The 17,394-nt window shown below is 54.2% G+C and overlaps 1 protein-coding gene across 7 annotated transcripts in view; it reads left to right on the top strand.

Annotated features, from left to right (window-relative positions):
* Window positions 1-17,394, top strand: part of MGRN1 (mahogunin ring finger 1) — a 65,039-nt gene that overhangs the window by 15,398 nt on the left and 32,247 nt on the right. For all 7 annotated transcript variants that reach the window (XM_030798736.1, XM_030798739.1, XM_030798733.1 and 4 more), the window contains exons 2-5: window positions 8,783-8,901; window positions 10,377-10,465; window positions 11,093-11,239; window positions 15,763-15,880. In XM_030798736.1, coding sequence (XP_030654596.1) covers window positions 8,783-8,901; window positions 10,377-10,465; window positions 11,093-11,239; window positions 15,763-15,880 — 473 coding nt within the window. The remainder of the gene's footprint in view (window positions 1-8,782; window positions 8,902-10,376; window positions 10,466-11,092; window positions 11,240-15,762; window positions 15,881-17,394) is intronic.

Genomic DNA, 17,394 nt, shown 5'->3' with positions numbered 1-17,394 from the left:
GCAACCTCTGCCTCCCAGGTTCAAGCGATTCTCCTGCCTTAGTCTCCTGAGTAGATGGGACTACAGGCACCTGCCACCACGCCCAGCTAATTTTGTATTTTTAGTAGAAATGGGGGTTTCTCCATGTTGGTCAGGCTGGTCTGGAACTCCCAGCCTCAGGTGATGCGCCTGCCTCGGCCTCCCAAAGTGCTGGGATTACAGATGTGAGCCACCGCGCCTGGCCACTTTTTGTATTTTTTGTAGAGACAGGGTCTTGCCATGTGGCCCAGTCTGGTCTGAAATTCCTGGCTTCGAGCCATCTTGCCCACCTTGGCCTCCTAAAGTGCTGGGATTATAGGCGTGAGCCACCGTGGCCAGCCCTGGATTCTCTGCGTGGTGTTTCTGGTTCTTCCCAGTTGGTCTCTTGTCTCCTGCAGGTGTGAGTTGTTGATTGATCACGTAGAGCCTGCTCCTAGCTGCTGGGGGTCCATCCTGTGACCCTGCACTGTCATGCATTTCCCTATCTGTGAACATGGGACTTGGTTCCTTTTTTTTTTTTTTTTTTTTCAAGGCCGTCTTGCTCTGACGCCCAGGCTGGAGTGCAGTGGCACGATCTCAGCTCACTGCAACCTCTGCCTCCTGGATTCAAGTGATTCTCCTCCTGTCTCAGCCTCCCGAGTAGCAGGGATTACAGGCATGAGCTAATTTTTGTATTTTTATTTATTTATTTATTTTTGAGACGGAGTCGTCTTCTGTCGCCCAGGCTGGAGTGCAATGGTGTGATCTCCGCCCACTGCAGCCTTTGTCTCCTGAGTTCAAGTGATTCTCCTGCCTCAGCCTTCTGAGTAGCTGGGATTACAGGTGTGCACCACCACGCCCAGCTAATTTTTTTTTTTTTTTTGTATTTTTAGTAGAGATGGGGGTTTCACCTTGTTGCCAGACTGGTCTTAAACTCCTGACCTTGTGATCTGCCCGCCTTGGCCTCCCAAAGTGCTGGGGTTACAGGCGTGAGCCGCCGCGCCCGGCCCTAATTTTTGTATTTTTAGTAGAGACAGACTTTCCCATGTTGGCCAGGCTTGTCTTGAACTCCTGACCTCTGACCTCAAGTGATTTGCCTGCCCTGGGCCTTCCAAAGTGCTGGGATTACAGGCGTGAGCACCGTGCCTGGTGGATTATAATTTTTTACGCTTGAATTTTTTTTTTTTTTTGGATGTAGAGTCTGGCTCTGTTACCTAGGCTATAGTGCAGTGGCTTGATCAGGGTTCACTGCAGCCTTGACCTCCCAGGCTCATGTGATCCTTCCACCTCAGCCGCCCAAGTAGCTTGGACTGCAAATACGCATCACCATGCCAGCTAATTTTGTTTTGTTTTGTTTCGTTTTGAGACAGAGTCCCACTCTGTCACCCAGGCTAGAGTGCAGTGGCATAGTCTCGGCTCACTGCAGCCTCTGCCTCCCAAGTTCAAGCGATTCTCGTGCCTCAGCCTCCTAAGTAGCTAGGACTACAGGCGCACACCACCATGCCTGGCTAATTTTTGTATTTTTAGTAGAGATGGAGTTTTGCCATGTTGGCCAGGTTGGTCTGGTACCCGTGACCACAAGTGATCTGCCCGCTTTGGCATCCCAAAGTGCTGGGATTACAGGCATGAGCCACTGAGCCTGGCCTAATTTTTGTATTTTTGGTAGAGATGGGGTTTTGCCATGTTGCCCAGGCTGGTCTCGAACTGCTGGGCTCAAGTGAGCCTCCCACCTTGGCCTCCCAAAGTGGTAGGATTAGAGGCGTGAGCTACTGTGCCCGGCCTTGCTTGATTTTTTTTTTTTTTTTTTTTTTTTTTTGAGACAGAGTCTTGCTCACTGCAACCTCTGCTTCCCGGGTTCAAGCAATTCTCCTGCCTCAGCCCTTCCCAAGTACCTGGGACTACACGCGCGTGCCACCACACCTGGCTAATTTTTTGTGTTTTTAGTAGAGATGGGGTTTCACCGTGTTAGCCAGGATGGTCTCGATCTCGATCTCCTGACCTTGTGATCCACTCCTCTTGGCCTCCCAAAGTGGTGGGATTACAGGCGTGAGCCACTGTGCCCAGCCTGCTTGAATTTTTAATGCTTGAAAATCTTTTTTTTTTTTTTTTTGAGACACAGTCTTGCTCTTTTGCCCAGGCTGGAGTGCAGTGGCGCGATCTTGGCTCATTGCAAACTCTGCCTCCCAAGTTCATGCCATTCTCCTGCCTCAGCCTTCTGAGTAGCTGGGAGTACAGGCGCCCGTCAGCACGCTCGGCTAATTTTTTGTATTTTTAGTAGAGACGGGGTTTCACCGTGTTAGCCAGGATGGTCTCTATCTCCTGACTTGGTGATCCGCCTGCCTCAGCCTCCCAAAGTGCTGGGATTACAGGCGTGAGCCACCGCACCTGGCAGAAATCTTGTATTGATCATATTGTGTGTCTGCAACCAAAATATGCACACCAATTGAAATTAGAATTTTAAATAATTTTACATCATCGTAAGCTGTGAGGAATTTTTCGTGGTTTGAATGGCCATTACTAATACCCAATTGATCAAACAAATATTACGGTTTTTATCAGTAACAAGTAGAAATACTAAAGAACACTGGAAATATGTCTCTTGAGCAGGTGGCTTCCTTTTCTCTTGGTTAATTCTACATTCACAGTTGGATATAAGCTGTTGCTAAAATGATAGATTTCAGCCTCACTTCTAGTTTTGTTTTGTTTTTTTTTTGAGGTGGAGTCTTGCTCTGTTGCCCAGGCTGGAGTGGAGTGAGGTGGTGCAATCTCGGCTCTCTGCAACCTCCGCCTCCCAGGTTCAAGCGATTCTGCTAATCTGAGTAGTTGGGATTACAGGCCTGTACCACCACTCCCGGCTAATTTTGTGTGTGTGTGTGTGTGTGTGTGTGTGTTTTTAGTAGAGATGGGGTTTTACTATGTTGGCCAGGCTGGTCTAGAACTCCTTACCTCAAGTGATCCACCCACCTCAGCCTCCCAAAGTGCTGGGATTACAGGTGTTAGCAACCATTCCTGGGCCGCTCAATTCTAGTTCGTTTTTGTTTTTGTTTTTGTTTTTTTTTGATGGAGTGTCACTCTTGTTGCCCAGGCTGGAGTGCAATGGCCCAATCTCAGCTCACTGCAACCTCTGCCTCCCAGGTTCTAGCGATTCTCCTGCCTCGGCCTCCCAAGTAGCTGGGATTAGAGGCATACACCACCATGCCCGGGTAATTTTGTATTTTTAGTAGAGACAGGCTTTCTCCATGATGGTCAGGCTGGTCTCGAACTCCTGACGTCAGGTGATCCACCCACCTTGGCCTCCCAAAGTGCTAGAATTACAGGTGTGAGCCACCATACCTGGGTTCTGTTTTTTAAGTTGAGAAACCTTGATAACATCAATTAGATAGGAATTAGCAAGATTTTTATATAACAATAGCATCTAATTCTAAGTTACTTGCCAAAAATTGACATAAAAACCTAGTATAAAAATTAATGATTTATCACCTCACAACTTATGTCCTTCCAGTTGTTAAGGTTTATTGAGGTAAAATTCACTTACCATGGGGTCACCTTTTTGAAGTGTACAAGTCAGTGATTTTTGGTATATTCAGTCATGCAACCAGTACCTTGATCTAATTCTAGAACATGGTCCCAGTTTTGTGATATCACAACCATTGCTTTAACAAACACTCTTCTTCCTTGTCTCTAATCTTTTAAAAATAATTTTCTTGTCTTACAAATGATACATGTTAATTGTAGAAAACTTAATTTTAAAAAAAGGAAAAAAATTAATAATCACTTATTACCTATGCAGGTGTTGTAGTTTGTAGCATTTGTTTCTCTGAAATTATTCATATGTATATATGCGTGTGCGTATATATATGGAGAGAGAGAGAGAGTTGGCAGGGATGGGGTGGTGGGGGGGGAGGGGGAGAGAGACAGGGTCTTGCTCTGTTGCCCAGGCTGGAGTGCAGTGTGGTGTGATCATGGCTTACTGCAGCCTCGAACTGTTGGACTCAAGCGATCTTCCTGCCTCAGTAAGTGTCCTGAGCAGCTCGGACTACAGGCATGCGCCGCCATGCCCAGCTAATTTTTAAGAATTTTTTGTAGAGACAGGGTCTCTCTGTGTTGCCCAGGCTGGTCCTGAACTCTGGGGCTCGAGCGATCCTCCTGCGTTGATCTTCCAAAGTGCCCAGGCATGAACCACCAGCCCACCTTAATTACTTTCTCTGAAGTTATTGAAGCTGAAAACTACATACATGCATATGTAGTATGTATGTAACTACATACTTACATACATAAGGTAAGATCTTAGAGCCTCCCACCTAGAACACCAGACTGAAAAGTGCTATGGAGAAGAATAAGGCCGGAAAGGGGAGTGGGAAGGTTGGTTAGCAAGCAGGGGTGTGGGAGGCTTGGCAAGACATAAAAGGGGTGTCAGAAGAGGCCTCGTGGAGAGAGCAGCCTGAGGTGGAGCCGGAGCTCCAGGGAAGAGCTGGATGAGCTGAGGACTCCAGGGCCTGAGGTGTGAGCGGGCTGGGGCTGGCAGAGTGGCCTTGTCTGGGGCCTCAGAGGCTACTGGGACCTGTCCCAGTGTGGCTGGGACGCAAGCAGGGTTTTGAGGGCAGTGGGTCCAGAAACAACAGACCTGGGGACCCAGGGGATGTGGGGAGACTGGTGAATGGGCACAGTCACAGGGCAGATGGTGCCAGAGGCTCTAACCAGGGCTGTGGCTGTAGAAATGAAATCGAATTGGGAGCCAGGAGAGGAGAATGACAGTCACCTAGACCACGTCTCAGAAAGATTCGGCGTCTCTGAAAGATTCGACGTCTCAGAAAGATTCGACGTCTCTGAAAGATTCGGCATCTCTTTCTGGGTGACTCCTTCAGAATTTAGCGACTTAGCACAGTCAGCACTTCCTACCTCCTGGTGTGGGTCGGGATTGGGAGTGGCTCAGTTGGGGGGCTCTGGCTCACCATCACTCATGAGTCCTCACTCAGGCTGTGGCACGGTGGCTCACGCCTGTAATCCCAGCACTTTGGGAGGCAAAGGTGGGAGGATTGCTTGTGCCCAGAAGTTTGAGACCAGCCTGGGTAACATAGTGAGACCCCATGTCTACAAAAAATAAAAATGAGCCAGGCATTGTGCACACTGTGGTCCTAGCTACTCGGGAGGCTGAAGCAGGAGGATTGTTTGAGCTCAGGAGGTCCAAGGCTGCAGTGATCGTGCCCCTGCACTCCAACCTCGGTGACAGTGCAAGACCCTGTCTCAAAAAAAAAAAAAAAAAAAAAGGAAAAAAAGCTGTGGGTGGGCTGTGGTCCTCTGAGGGCTTGCCTGGGCGTGGAGGAGCTGCCTGCCTGGCTCACAGGCCCGGCATGCCGGTGCTGGGTTTAGTGGGAGGCCTCAGGTCCTCCCCTCGGGACCTCTCCATGGGGCTGCTTGGGTGCCCTCACAGCATGGTGGCAGCTTCCCCCAGAGCCTTAGAAGCCACACACCATCATTTTCATGCAGTCTCCCTGGACACCTGGTCAGCCCTGTTTAGTGTGGGTACAGTCTACCCAGAGACGTGTTGGCTGGGAGGTGAGATGCGCTGGGGACCCTCGTGGTGGCTGGCCACCTCCCTCATCTTCTGCCTACAGAGAGGAAACTCAGGGGGCTTCTTGGACACAAAGTGGTTGTGCCTTGAAGGTAGGTGCCCTGGGAGGAGGTTGGAGCAGGAGGCTTCTGGAGCAGGGACCTGTCTCCTGCCCGGGGCCATGGAGTGCCCAGTGCTTCGGCCTGGAAGGCCTCGCAGGGACAAGCCTGCTCCTGAGTCTCCCTCCAGACCAAGGCTGCCCGGCCTTCTGGACCCCATCTCACTACGTCAGCACTGGGGAGAGTCTGGAAGGGTGGGGGCTGGTCACTGCGAAGGGTGCCTCCGACGATGGGTCCTGGGCTGGTTAGCAGGGTCACTGAGCTTCCCACACCCTCTTGCTGTGCTGCTGTGGCCCTTGTCTGCCAGCGGCTAGTGCGGGGGTTCCCAGCAGCCGAGTCCTTCATGTGGTTTTCACGAACATGGTGCACATCTTGGAGGAGCAGGCAGGTGGCTCTGGGCCGGGCCCATTCTCAGCCCTGCTCCATGACTGGGGCTTGAGATTGGTCTGAGGCAAGCGTCCGGAGACGACCGTGTGCTGAGGCACGGTGTGCCTTGTGGCCCCTGGCCCCGCCCCATAGGCTGTGTGGAAAATTCACCTTTAAAGACTTCGTGTATTAAGATTCACTGAAGCTTTCAATGTGGTGGGGCTGTGTGCAAGGCCAGCTAATCAGGGAAGGCATCCTAGGCTCACTGTACTGCAGGTAAAATTCTTTCTTTTGATTTAAAACCACCACCTGGGCTTTGCTCCACCCCTCATCTGCTCTGCACCAATCTCCCTGGCAGTCTCGTGGGCGTGTCCTTCCAGAACATTCTCTATGTATTCACAATTTGTTCTGTGCACATCTCAGTGTGTGCAGTGACCCCTCGGAAAAGGATCTTGCAGTGTGTTAACTTGTTGTCATTAACCTACAAATACTCCGTGATTCACTGCATGTCAGTGTGTCTAGATGAGCTTGGTTCCAGCAGCTGCGTGGTGGGCCATAGAATCAGCGCATCACACTTGCTGAAGTAGTTGCTGCTTTATTCTTTTTTTCTGGTCGTCATCAGCTCTCAGTGGTCCCTGTTCTGCATGGTGGGTTAGGTGGGGCTGCGGCTTCCAACCACTGTTCCTGGCAGTCAGGAGCAGCCATGCTGGGCACCTGGCTCTGGGCCACCTTCTTCGGGAGGAGCACCCTGGACTCATTGTGGGGCCCGGCTGGTCTTGGTGGCCGTGGCTGGGCCAACTGTAACTGGGGCCGTGGTTCTCAGGAAGGACACAGACCATGCAGGGCCTGAAGGTCTCAGAATTCCCGCTGAGGGCCCTGGGAAGGGCCCACCTGGCCTCAGGTGGGAATTCTGAGAAGGAATAGGGATTCTGGGGCCCCCAGTGGGAATTCTGAGAATTCCCAGAAGTCCCTGCAATACGTGAGGTTGAGGACCATGTAGCCTGAGCATCCCTGAAATCCACAGGCCCCTGCGGCTACCTGCGTTCTCCTCTCAGGGACTCTTCCCATGGTCCCCTGCGTCCTCCTCTCGGGGGCTCTTCCCGTGGTCACCTGGGTCCTCCCCTCGGGGACTCTGTGCCGTGGTCACCTGTGTCCTCCCCTCGGGGACTCCGTGCCGTGATCACCTGGGTCCTCCCCTCGGGGACTCCGTGCCATGGTCACCTGGGTCCTCCCCTCGGGGACTCTGTGCCATGGTCACCTGGGTCCTCCCCTCGGGGACTCTGTGCCATGGTCACCTGAGTCCTCCTCTCGGAGGCTCTTCCCGTGGTCATCTGGGTCCTCCTCTCAGGGTCTGTGTGCCAGGAGAAACGGAGCTGGATCTGGGTGTCAGGTCTGGAATCCCTGGGAGAGGCCATGCTCTCAGTGTTCCTTGGCAGGGCTGTGAGCCCAGGTCTCTGAGGATGCCCAGCTGTCCATGCCCTCCTCATAGGAGAAGTGCAGATCTCATGCCTAAGTGTGCCAGGGTCCTGATGGGCGCCACCTACAGCCTCCCGCCCTCACGCGGGAGTCACACTGAATGAACTAGCCCAGATCCACAGAGACTTCTAAACCCGGCTTGGTGCTGCCATGGAAAGCACACAGGGCTCAGATTTGGGGGTGGGGTGACTTAGTCTGGGGTCAGGGAATGTGTAAGGATTTCTTGGGATGGCTGTGACAAATGATGTCTAACTGTGGCTTGAAACAGCAGAAATGTATTCTCTCACCATCATGGAGGCACACGTCAGAAACCGAGGTGTCAGCAGGGCCACGGTCCCCGAAGGCGCTGGGGGAGGACTTTTCCTTACCTCTCCCCACTCCTGGGGCCGCAGGCACCCATTGTCATCCTTGGGCTTGTAGCCGCATCACTCCGGTCTTTGCCTCCGTCTTCCCTTGGCCTTCCCTTCGAATCTGCGTCCAAACCTCCCTCTCCTTTCTTCTGTTAAGAAGCAGTCACTGGATTTAGAGCCCCTCAATCCAGTATGACCTCATCTTAACTTAATTACATCTGCAAAGACCCTGGTTCCAAATAAGGTCACATGCACAGGTAGGGGGTGGGTGTGGGGTAGGACCCAAACTTGTCTTCATTGGAAACACAGCTCAGGCCACTACAGAAGAAAGTGGTGTTGGAGCTGGGAGCTGGCTGACGGGCTGGGAGCAGTGAGGAGCCATCCAGGGAAGGGCGTTGAGGCTGGCGGTGTGGGGAGGCCAGGAGGCCACCTTGGAAGGCCCGAGGCCAGGTGGCGTGAGGGGCACCCGCTGGCCTGTCTGCACCAGCTTCCCTCAGGTGGAGCCTTTCTCATGGCTGAGCTTCTTGGCCGTCAGATGTTCCCACCAGACTGTGTTCAGCCTCAGAGTCTATAACGGTGTTTCTAGGCTGAGTGCCGTGGCTCATACCTGTAATCCCAGCACTTTGGGAGGCTGAGGTGGGCGGATCACTTGAGGCCAGACGTTGGAGACCATCCCGGCCAACATGGTGAAACCCCGTCTCCACTAAGAATACAAAAATTAGCCGGGCGTGGTGGTGGGCGCCTGTAATCCCAGCTAATTGGGAGGCTGAGGCAGATGAATCACTTGAACCCGGGGGGCAGAGCTTGCAGTGAGCCAAGATAGTGCCACTGCACTCCAGCATGGGTGACTGAGGGAGACTCTGTCTCAAAAAAAAAAAAAAAAAAAAAAAAAAATCTATAATTGTGTTTCCTTTTTTTAACAGGAAACTACTTTGCTTCGCACTTTTTCATGGGAGGAGAGAAATTTGACACCCCCCACCCTGAAGGTTACCTCTTTGGAGAGAACATGGATCTGAACTTCCTGGGCAGCCGCCCGGTCCAGGTGGGTCTGGACAGGGCTGTCTCATGGGGCTGCGGGGGCGGGAGGCTCCTGTCCCCAGAGGTCTGCATCCCAGCCATGAGGGCAAGCAGGCACCAAATCACCCCTAAATGGGGCAGAGCTCCTGGCAGGATTCCAGTTGAGCTTGGGTGTGGGCACGTGCCCTGGAATGGGTGGTGTTCTGGTGCTGCCTCTTAGAGGCCAGACGGCCAGGGGCAGGTCACTGAGAAACAGAGCAGCCATACTGAAGGGGTGCGTCTGGGCTGCAGCAGCTGCAGAACGTTGTGGATTTGATTCTAGCCTTCTTGGATGACTTTCTTTACAAAGCAAAAATAGTATTTACAGACCAGGCATTGTGGCTAATGCCTGTAATCCAAGCACCTGGGGAGGCTGAGGCAGGCAGATCACCTGAGGCCAGGAGTTTGAGAGGAGCCTGGCCAAAATGGTGAAACCCCATCTCAAATAAAAAAAAAAAAAATTAACCAGGTGTGGTGGCACGTGCCTGTAATCCCAGCTACTTGGGAGGCTGAGGCAGGAGAATCACTTGAATCTGAGAGGCAGAGGTGGCAGTGAGCCGAGATTGTGCCACTGCAGTCCAGCCTGGGCAACAAAGGGAGACTGTCTCAAAAAAAAAAAAAAAAAAATTTACTTTCCCTAGAGCAGTGGGCAAGAGACATGGTCCAAAGGAGAGATGCAGACAGCTGGCTAACATCTTCACCTCGTTGCCAGAGGAGGGCACATTTGATTACTGTCATAGTACTCGAGTACTGTGAGCTGTCCATTTGTTCAGCACACATTTGGCACCTGCTGCATGCCTAGCACTCTTCCAGGGCCTGGGGTGAAAGCAGACCCTGCCTCTGCTACCTAGTGGGGGTGTAGACAATTAATATGGGACAAATGGGTAGAAGAGAGAAAAGGCAGAAAGGGAGGCTCCACTGGAGAGGCCGTGGCTGAACCAAGCCATGATAGGTGGGAAGGAGGCCCCTCCAGGAGGAGCAAGAAGGCAGGGGGCCTGGGAACAGAGGAGGAGGTGAGAGGGTGCAGGCCTTGGGGGATAGGCTGGAGGAGCCAGTAAACTTTGGGGGCCCTGGGGCGGGTTGCTGAGCTGTGCTCATAGGAAGCTTTGAGGATGGAAAGGCTGGGGCCCGAGGAAGGGGCTGAGGTTGTTCGGGGCAGTGATGGATATGGGAAGCCTGGGAGAGCAGGTTGGCGATGGACGGCCCCAGCGTGCAGGAATCCGGCGTTGAGGCTGCCTGGCCAGATTTGCTCAGGGTGGTTTGGTCCTGGCTGTTGCATGTGCTGGCTGCGTGGCCTGTAGCTTCTCCCTGTGAATGAGGACAGCGCACCCAGCTCAGCCCCTCACACTGGGCGAGAGCCCAGGGATACCCGCTGGGGCTGTGGCCGCTGCAGCCTGACCCGTTTTCTGTTGTTGGCTGCTCCTGAGGGAGTCACCTGGGGCCCTGTGGTTTTTCTCCTAGTTTCCCTACGTCACTCCTGCCCCCCACGAGCCCGTGAAGACGCTGCGGAGCCTGGTGAACATCCGCAAAGACTCCCTGCGGCTGGTGAGGTAACCTTCGCCCTGCCCCTGGGGACCCTGTGGCTCTGTGGGGCGCAGCCTGGGGTGGAGGTTCTGGCTTGATGGTTGAGGAAAAGGGCAGGCGGGAGGGGCCTCAGTTTCTGCGCTCTCCCGTGTGGAATCAGAGACTGCCCTGGGCTGAGTATGGGAAAGGGCATGTGGAACAAGAGCCGTTTAGCCAGGGCTTCTGAGCTGTGCTGCACAGGGACCCTGGGCAGTGTCTGGAGGCAGCCAGGTGGGGTGCCTGGCATCTCAGGTGGGTGCCAGGGGTGCTGCAGACTTCCTGCCACACACAGGACGGCCCCCCCACTGACAGGAATGACCCAGCACCACATTTCAGTAGGTTCAGAAACTGCTTAAACTGACTAGACTTGAGGCATCTGGGGCTGTCTCTGAACCAAAAGCATGTACCCCATCTTCTGTGGGCAGGAAGAAGGAGAGGCAAGCCCTGGACCACTGGGCTTTCATGTCCAAATAGGAAACAGCCCCCATGTCTACTGGAGAAGTGGGCTGTGACCACATAGCCACCTCCACGGCCCCTCAGCCTGGCAGGGGAGGAGGCAGCCTTTGCGGATGTGGCCGCTGACCCGCTGCCTCTCTCTCCACCGCCTGGGGTAGGTACAAAGACGACGGTGACAGCCCCACCGAGGACGGCGACAAGCCCCGGGTGCTCTACAGCCTGGAGTTCACCTTCGACGCTGATGCCCGCGTGGCCATCACCATCTACTGCCAGGCATCGGAGGAGTTCCTGAACGGCAGGGCAGTGTGAGTCCCGTGGACGGCTGGCACCAGCCTGGCTGGGGTCCCTGGACTCCTCGGGGAGGCTTCTGTCCACCTTACTAACCAGAGGGAGAAAACCAAACCGTGCTCTCTCACCATACTCCCAGGACTTCACCACGATGTGAGGGGCTTCTCCCATCCCAGGGACTCCCCACTTCTCTGCGGGAACCAGCTGGGGTCCTGTGACTCATTTCAGTTCCAACGCTGCCTGGAGTTTGTGCAGCCCCTGCACTTTGAGGGCCCAGTCCCACAAGACTGCCCCACTTCAGATGCCACTCATAAGCCCCCACTGTCACCTGAACTTCTCACCAACCAGCCATAAATCAGGCTCCCACAGCCCCCTCCTCGGGCTTGATGAGTTGCTAGTGTGGCTCACAGAACCCAGGGAAACACTTGGCTGGTGTTTGTTGGTTGATTGTGAAGGATTCAGATGAAGAGGTTCACAGGTGTGGGGGAAGGGGTGGGGCGTACCACCTTCCTCATATTCAGCAACCCGGAAGCTCTTCTGAAAACCCCGTATTTCAGGGCCTTTTCTGGAGACTTCATCACGTAGGCAGGATTGATGATTAAGTCCGTCTCCAGCCCCTGTCCCCTCCCTGGAGGATGGGGCTGGGCTGAAATTCAGTTCCAGGTGTTTTTTGTTTGTTTGTTTGTTATTTTTTGAGACAGAGCCTCACTCTGCTGCCAAGGCTGGAGTGCAGTGGCGCAATCTCGGCTGACTGCAACCTCCGCCTCCCGGGTTTAAGCAATTCTCCTGCCTCAGCCTCCTGAGTAGCTGGGACTACAGGCACGCACCACCACGCTTGGCTAATTTTTGTATTTTTAGTAGAGATGGGGGTTTCGCCATGTTGGCCAGGATGGTCTCAATTTCTTGACCCCATGATCTGTCCATCTCAGCCTCCCAAAGTGGTTTTTGTTTGTTTTTGAGACAGAGTTTCAAAACAACAACTCTTGTTGTCCAGGCTGGAGTGCAATAGTGTGATCTTGGCTCACTGCAACCTCCGCCTCTTGGGTTCAAGTGCTTCTCCTGCCTCAGCTTCCCGAGTAGCTGGGATTACAGGCATGCGCTACTATGCCTGGCTAATTTTGTATTTTTGGTAGAGACAGGGTTTCTCCATGTTGGTCAGGCTGGTCTCGAACTCTAGACCTCAGGTGATCCACCTGCCTTGGCCTCCCAAAGTGCTGAGATTACAGCCGTGAGCCCCCACACCCAGCCCACTTGGCCCAGGTTTTTGTTCGTTTTTCCTGGGGAGCTCTTAGACGACACTTCAGAGTCTCTAATCATGGCTTGGTCTTTCTGGCGCCGCCCGCCCAGGAGCCAAGAGTCACCTCATTGGCACATAAGACACACTCCTACCACCCGGGAAATTCCAAGGGTTTGGAGTTCTGTGTTGGGAGGAAAGGTCAAGGAACAAATGTTAGAACAAAAGGGGCTCCTAGCACCCGTCGCTCAGGAAATGACAAGGGTTTTAGAGGACTCTGTGTCGGGAACCGGGGCCGGGACCAAATATTTATTTTTTAATGTGTCATAATTACATATTTGCACTTTCAGAGGTTTTATTTGAGATAAGGGTCCTTCTGGCCCTGAAAGTGTGAAAGCTGCAACTTCAGCAGGAGCTGGCAGGGCCGCCTCCAGGCTACAAGGGCACATCTGCCCCAAGTGGTTTTAGAGACAGGCAGGAGCGTGCCCCCGCCTTCCTGCATTGGAGCACACCGCCCAGTGGTCAGCTTTGCATCTGGGGATAGGGTGTGGTTGAGAGCCTAGGCTGTGAATGCTGTCCCCGCTGAGTGGCTTGGGGCACGTGACTGCTTGTGCCTCTGTGTCCTCAGCTGGAAGGGTGGGTGGGTGGTGTGAGGAGGGGACTATGTGTCCTGTGCACAGCCCCTCGTGTGACAGGTGCTCATGAAAGGAGCCTGAGTGCTCGAGCTGAGGGGCCGGTGGAGACAACTTATCTGGAGCTTCTTAGGGACCTGCCACCAGGTGAGGCCGCCCTTGGGCTCTGGCCCTGTGCTCCCTGGCAGCCAGGGCTCCTCCTGGGGAGCAGCACTTGGGGGAGGAACAGGTCCCTTTTTCTAGACTGTTCTTTGAGGCTCTACCTTGCCCTGGCACTTGATTATATTTCTTTAATGACAGTAGTAATGCATGCCTGTGTGCTATGACAGGCGTGGAATTCTTGGGTGTAGGAGCGTTTGGAGTGACCAGGGCAGGCCCCTCTGTCCCCTCTTTGCACCCCACTGCTTGGGGTTGAGTGTGTGACACCCATGGGGCCTGGTGCCCTCCTCAGACCTGGCCGACATGGTGGAGGAGCTGGGTTCTGGGTCCAGGGGCTGCCACAGAGAGGGTGCTGGCGGAGGTCACAGGCCAGTGTGAGTAAGTGGTCTGTCCCCTGCCCCCCCGGTGCTCCAGCTGTTAGGGGCTGGGTGACCATCTCGGGTGCACTTGAAGAGAGGGTCCCGCTGCTACCAGAAAGGCTAGAGAGAGCAGAGAGGGTGCCCTGCCAGCCCTGGCTGGTGTCACCCTGTCCTAGACCCCTAGGGACTAGTGATCTAGTGATGAGAGAAATGCCACAGTCCCCCCTTCTCAGGACCTGGCACAAGGCCAGCTTCCCCTCCCAGTGGGGATCACAGAAGGAGTGGCTGCGGTGCCACAGTCCCCCTCTCTCAGGACCTGGTACGAGGTCTGCTTCCCCTCCCAGCGGGGATCACAGAGCAGGATCAGCTGCAGGACCTGGAGGCCATGCCCAGGCACCCGGACACCATCCAGCCTGCCAGTGCTCCATCCATTTGAGCTGCAGGGCAAGCCACCCTCCCTGCCTCCTGACAAGGAAACTGAGGCTCAGACAGAGGGATGTGTCCAGGCCTCCACATCTCACAGGAGAAAGCTGGGGTCCGCCTGAGGGTGGTGTCTTACTGTGCCTTTTACTGAGTCTGAGCCCGGGCCTCCCCTGTAGTGCCTCCAACCATGCTGGGCTCTGGCGGCCATGGCAGGCCTCTTCTGCCTTTGTGTGTACAGTGGTGGCCCCCCCATGCCCCACCTCACCTCTGGGCTTGGTGTGCCTTTGTCCAGGAGAGCCTGTGGAGCCCTGGCCACAGGCAGGCAGGGCAGGGGGGTGGAGGGAGGGGCTGTGGGTTGTCAATTGGTTTCCTGCATGGAGTTTTATCAGAAATGAAACTGCTTGAGGCACCTGTCCTAGGGATGCATTCGTGCCTGTGGCTAAGACATGCAGAAGGGTGGTCCTTGAAGCAGTGTTGGGAAAAGTGAGATGTTGGTGACCATCTGCTGGTGTCCCCCAGGGGCCCTGACTGAATCAGTAAAACCACAGCGGGACCTGTGTGGTGGTTCACAGGACGCAGCCCCTGATGTGTGCGGACGCATGAAAGAGCAGTGTTGACGCCTACCCCGTCTGAATGTGGAGGAAGAGAGACCCGTGCTGCATGTGGGCACCACTGTGCCTCCGCCCTCTGGGACTGATCTGTGGGTCTCTGCTGGGGCAGACAGCCAGGCCTTTGGGAGCAGGCGTGAGGGTTGGGGAAGGAGCATTTTGCACTGTGTATACTTACGTACTGTGTTCATTAACAAAGTAAACAGCCGGGCGCGGTGGCTCACGCTTGTAATCCCAGCACTTTGGGAGGCCGAGGCGGGTGGATCACGAGGTCAGGAGATCGAGACCATGGTGAAACCCCGTCTCTACTAAAAATACAAAAAATTAGCCGGGCGTGGTGGCGGGCGCCTGTAGTCCCAGCTACTCAGAGAGGCTGAGGCAGGAGAATGGCGTGAACCCGGGAGGCGGAGCTTGCAGTGAGCCGAAATTGCACCACTGCACTCCAGCCTGGGCGACAGAGCAAGACTCCGTCTCAAAAAAAAAAAAAAAAAAAGTAAACAAACTCAAGCTGGGCACAGTGACTCACGCCTGTAATCCCAGCACTTTGGGAGGCTGAGGCAGGTGGATCACTTGAGGTCAGGAGTTCGAGACCAGCCTGGCCAATATGGTGAAACCCCATCTGTACTAAAAATAAAAAATTAGCCTAGCATGATGGCGCACACCTGTAATCCCAGCTACTCGGGAACCTGAGGCAGGAGGATCACTTGAACTCAGAAGGCACAGGTTGCATTGAGCTGAGATCACAGCGCTGCCCTCCAGCCCCGGCGACAGAGCGAGACTCTCAAAAAAAAAAAAAAAAAAAAAAAAGTAAACCAACTTAGCACTGCATGGAAAGGAAAAGCACAGCTACATTGGGAAGGCAGCAAACGGATTGGGCAGGTGTGGGCTCTGGGAGAATCGTAGCCAGGTCTGACCTGGGCAAAGCTGTACGGTGAGCAGAGAGGCTGTGGAAGGCCCTGGAAGGGTGAGGGCCACGTGGCCATGTAGGCTGTTTGCTGTCCCCTATGAGAGAGGGTCCCCAAAAGACAGGTGTCTGCATCCCTGCCAGCTGTCAGAGTGGGAGGGACGGGCACGGAGGGCCCTCTTCCTGCCGCAGTCTCACTGCTTGCTCCTGGCTCCCTGCAGATACAGCCCCAAGAGCCCCTTGCTACAGTCTGAGACCGTCCACTACAAGAGAGGAGTGAGCCAGCAGTTCTCCCTACCCTCCTTCAAGATCGACTTCTCGGAATGGAAGGATGACGAGGTAATCCTGGCTGGGCTCCTCCTTGCCCTTTGCTCCTCCCAAATTCTCTCCCCTTGGTGGGAGTGGGGCCAGCACAGTGGGGCCTGTGTGTTTGGCTTCCTCCGGGGTTCATAAGTCCTAGGAACGGCCGCCCCAGTCTGTGTGCTCAGGTGGACATGCAGATGGGCGGGAGCAAGGCCTGGGCCACATGCTGGTGGGGCCAGGGGACCAGAGGCTGACCAGCCAGCCACACTCGGAGGCTCGGACACTGGGGTTTGGGGAGGTGTGAAGAATGGGGCTCCCTCTGCTGGGCTGCAGCAATGCAGGGTCTGTTCACACCAGGTGGCATTCCGTCAAGCTTTTTAACCTTACTTTTGTTTAAAATCTTGGTGCAGACATCTTTTTTTTTTTTTTTTTTTTTGAGACAGAGTGTCACTCTGTCGCTTAGGCTGGAGTGCAGTGGTGCAATGTGGGATCACTACAACCTCCGCCTCCCGGGTTCACGCCATTCTCCTGGCTCAGCCTCCGTAGTGGCTGGGACTACAGGAGCCCCCCACCATGCCTGGGTAATTTTTTGTATTTTTAGTAGAGACGGGCTTTAACCGTGTTAGCCAGGATGGTGTTGATCTCCTGACCTCGTGATCCACCCGCCTTGGCCTCCCAAAGTGCTGGGATTACAGGTGTGAGCCACTGCGCCCCGCCATTGCTGCAGACCTCTTTTAACCAGGCCTTTTATAGGTTGCGGCTTGAGTGCCTGCTTTGCTAGCTTTCCCTCCTAGGCCCCTTTCCAGCTTTCAGTCAAAGCTGTGTCCTCCCTCCTTCCCCCTTTGCCTTGTTTTCCAGCGTCCATCTGGTCTGCAGCTTGCAAAGACCCTGGTCCAGGGGGTTCCTGTGTAACAGTACAGACTTTGTGTGGCCAGGCGTGGTGGCTCACGCCTGCAATCCCAGCGCTTTGGGAGGCCGAGGCAGGCGGATCATGAGGTCAGGAGATCAAGACCATCCTGGCTAACGGTGAAACCTCGTCTCTACTAAAAATACAAAAAATTAGCCCGGTATGGTGGTGGGTGCCTGTAGTCCCAGCCACTGGGGAGGCTGAGGCAGGAGAATGGCATGAATCCAGGAGGCGGAGCTCGCAGTGAGCCAAGATCGCGCCACTGCACTCCAGCCTGGGCGACAGAGAGAGACTCTGTCTCAAAAAAAAAAAAAAAAAAAAAAAAAAAAAAAATATATATATATATATATATATATATATATATATATAGACCTTGTGGGTCCCAGGTCTGAGGCCAGGAGGAGATACTGACCACATGCCCTGCTAGCAGACCTCGTGAGCCGACTTACACTGGGGACATTCCTGTGGCTCTCTTCCTGACCTGTAGCCACTCTCTTTAAAAAGCCTCCCTTGTCCTTGCATTAACAATAAAACAAGCCAGGTGTGGTGGCTCTAGCCTGTAATCCCAGCACTTTGGGAGGCTGAGGTGGAAGGATCATTTGAGGCCAGGAGTCTGAGACCAGCCTGCCAGCCTGAGTAAAAC

The sequence above is a fragment of the Nomascus leucogenys genome, chromosome 18 (genome assembly GCF_006542625.1).
Source record: "Nomascus leucogenys isolate Asia chromosome 18, Asia_NLE_v1, whole genome shotgun sequence".
Classification (NCBI taxonomy): Eukaryota; Metazoa; Chordata; class Mammalia; order Primates; family Hylobatidae; genus Nomascus; species Nomascus leucogenys.
The sequence above is the reverse complement of the archived record's forward strand: the minus strand, read 5'-3'. Positions and strand labels throughout refer to the sequence as shown.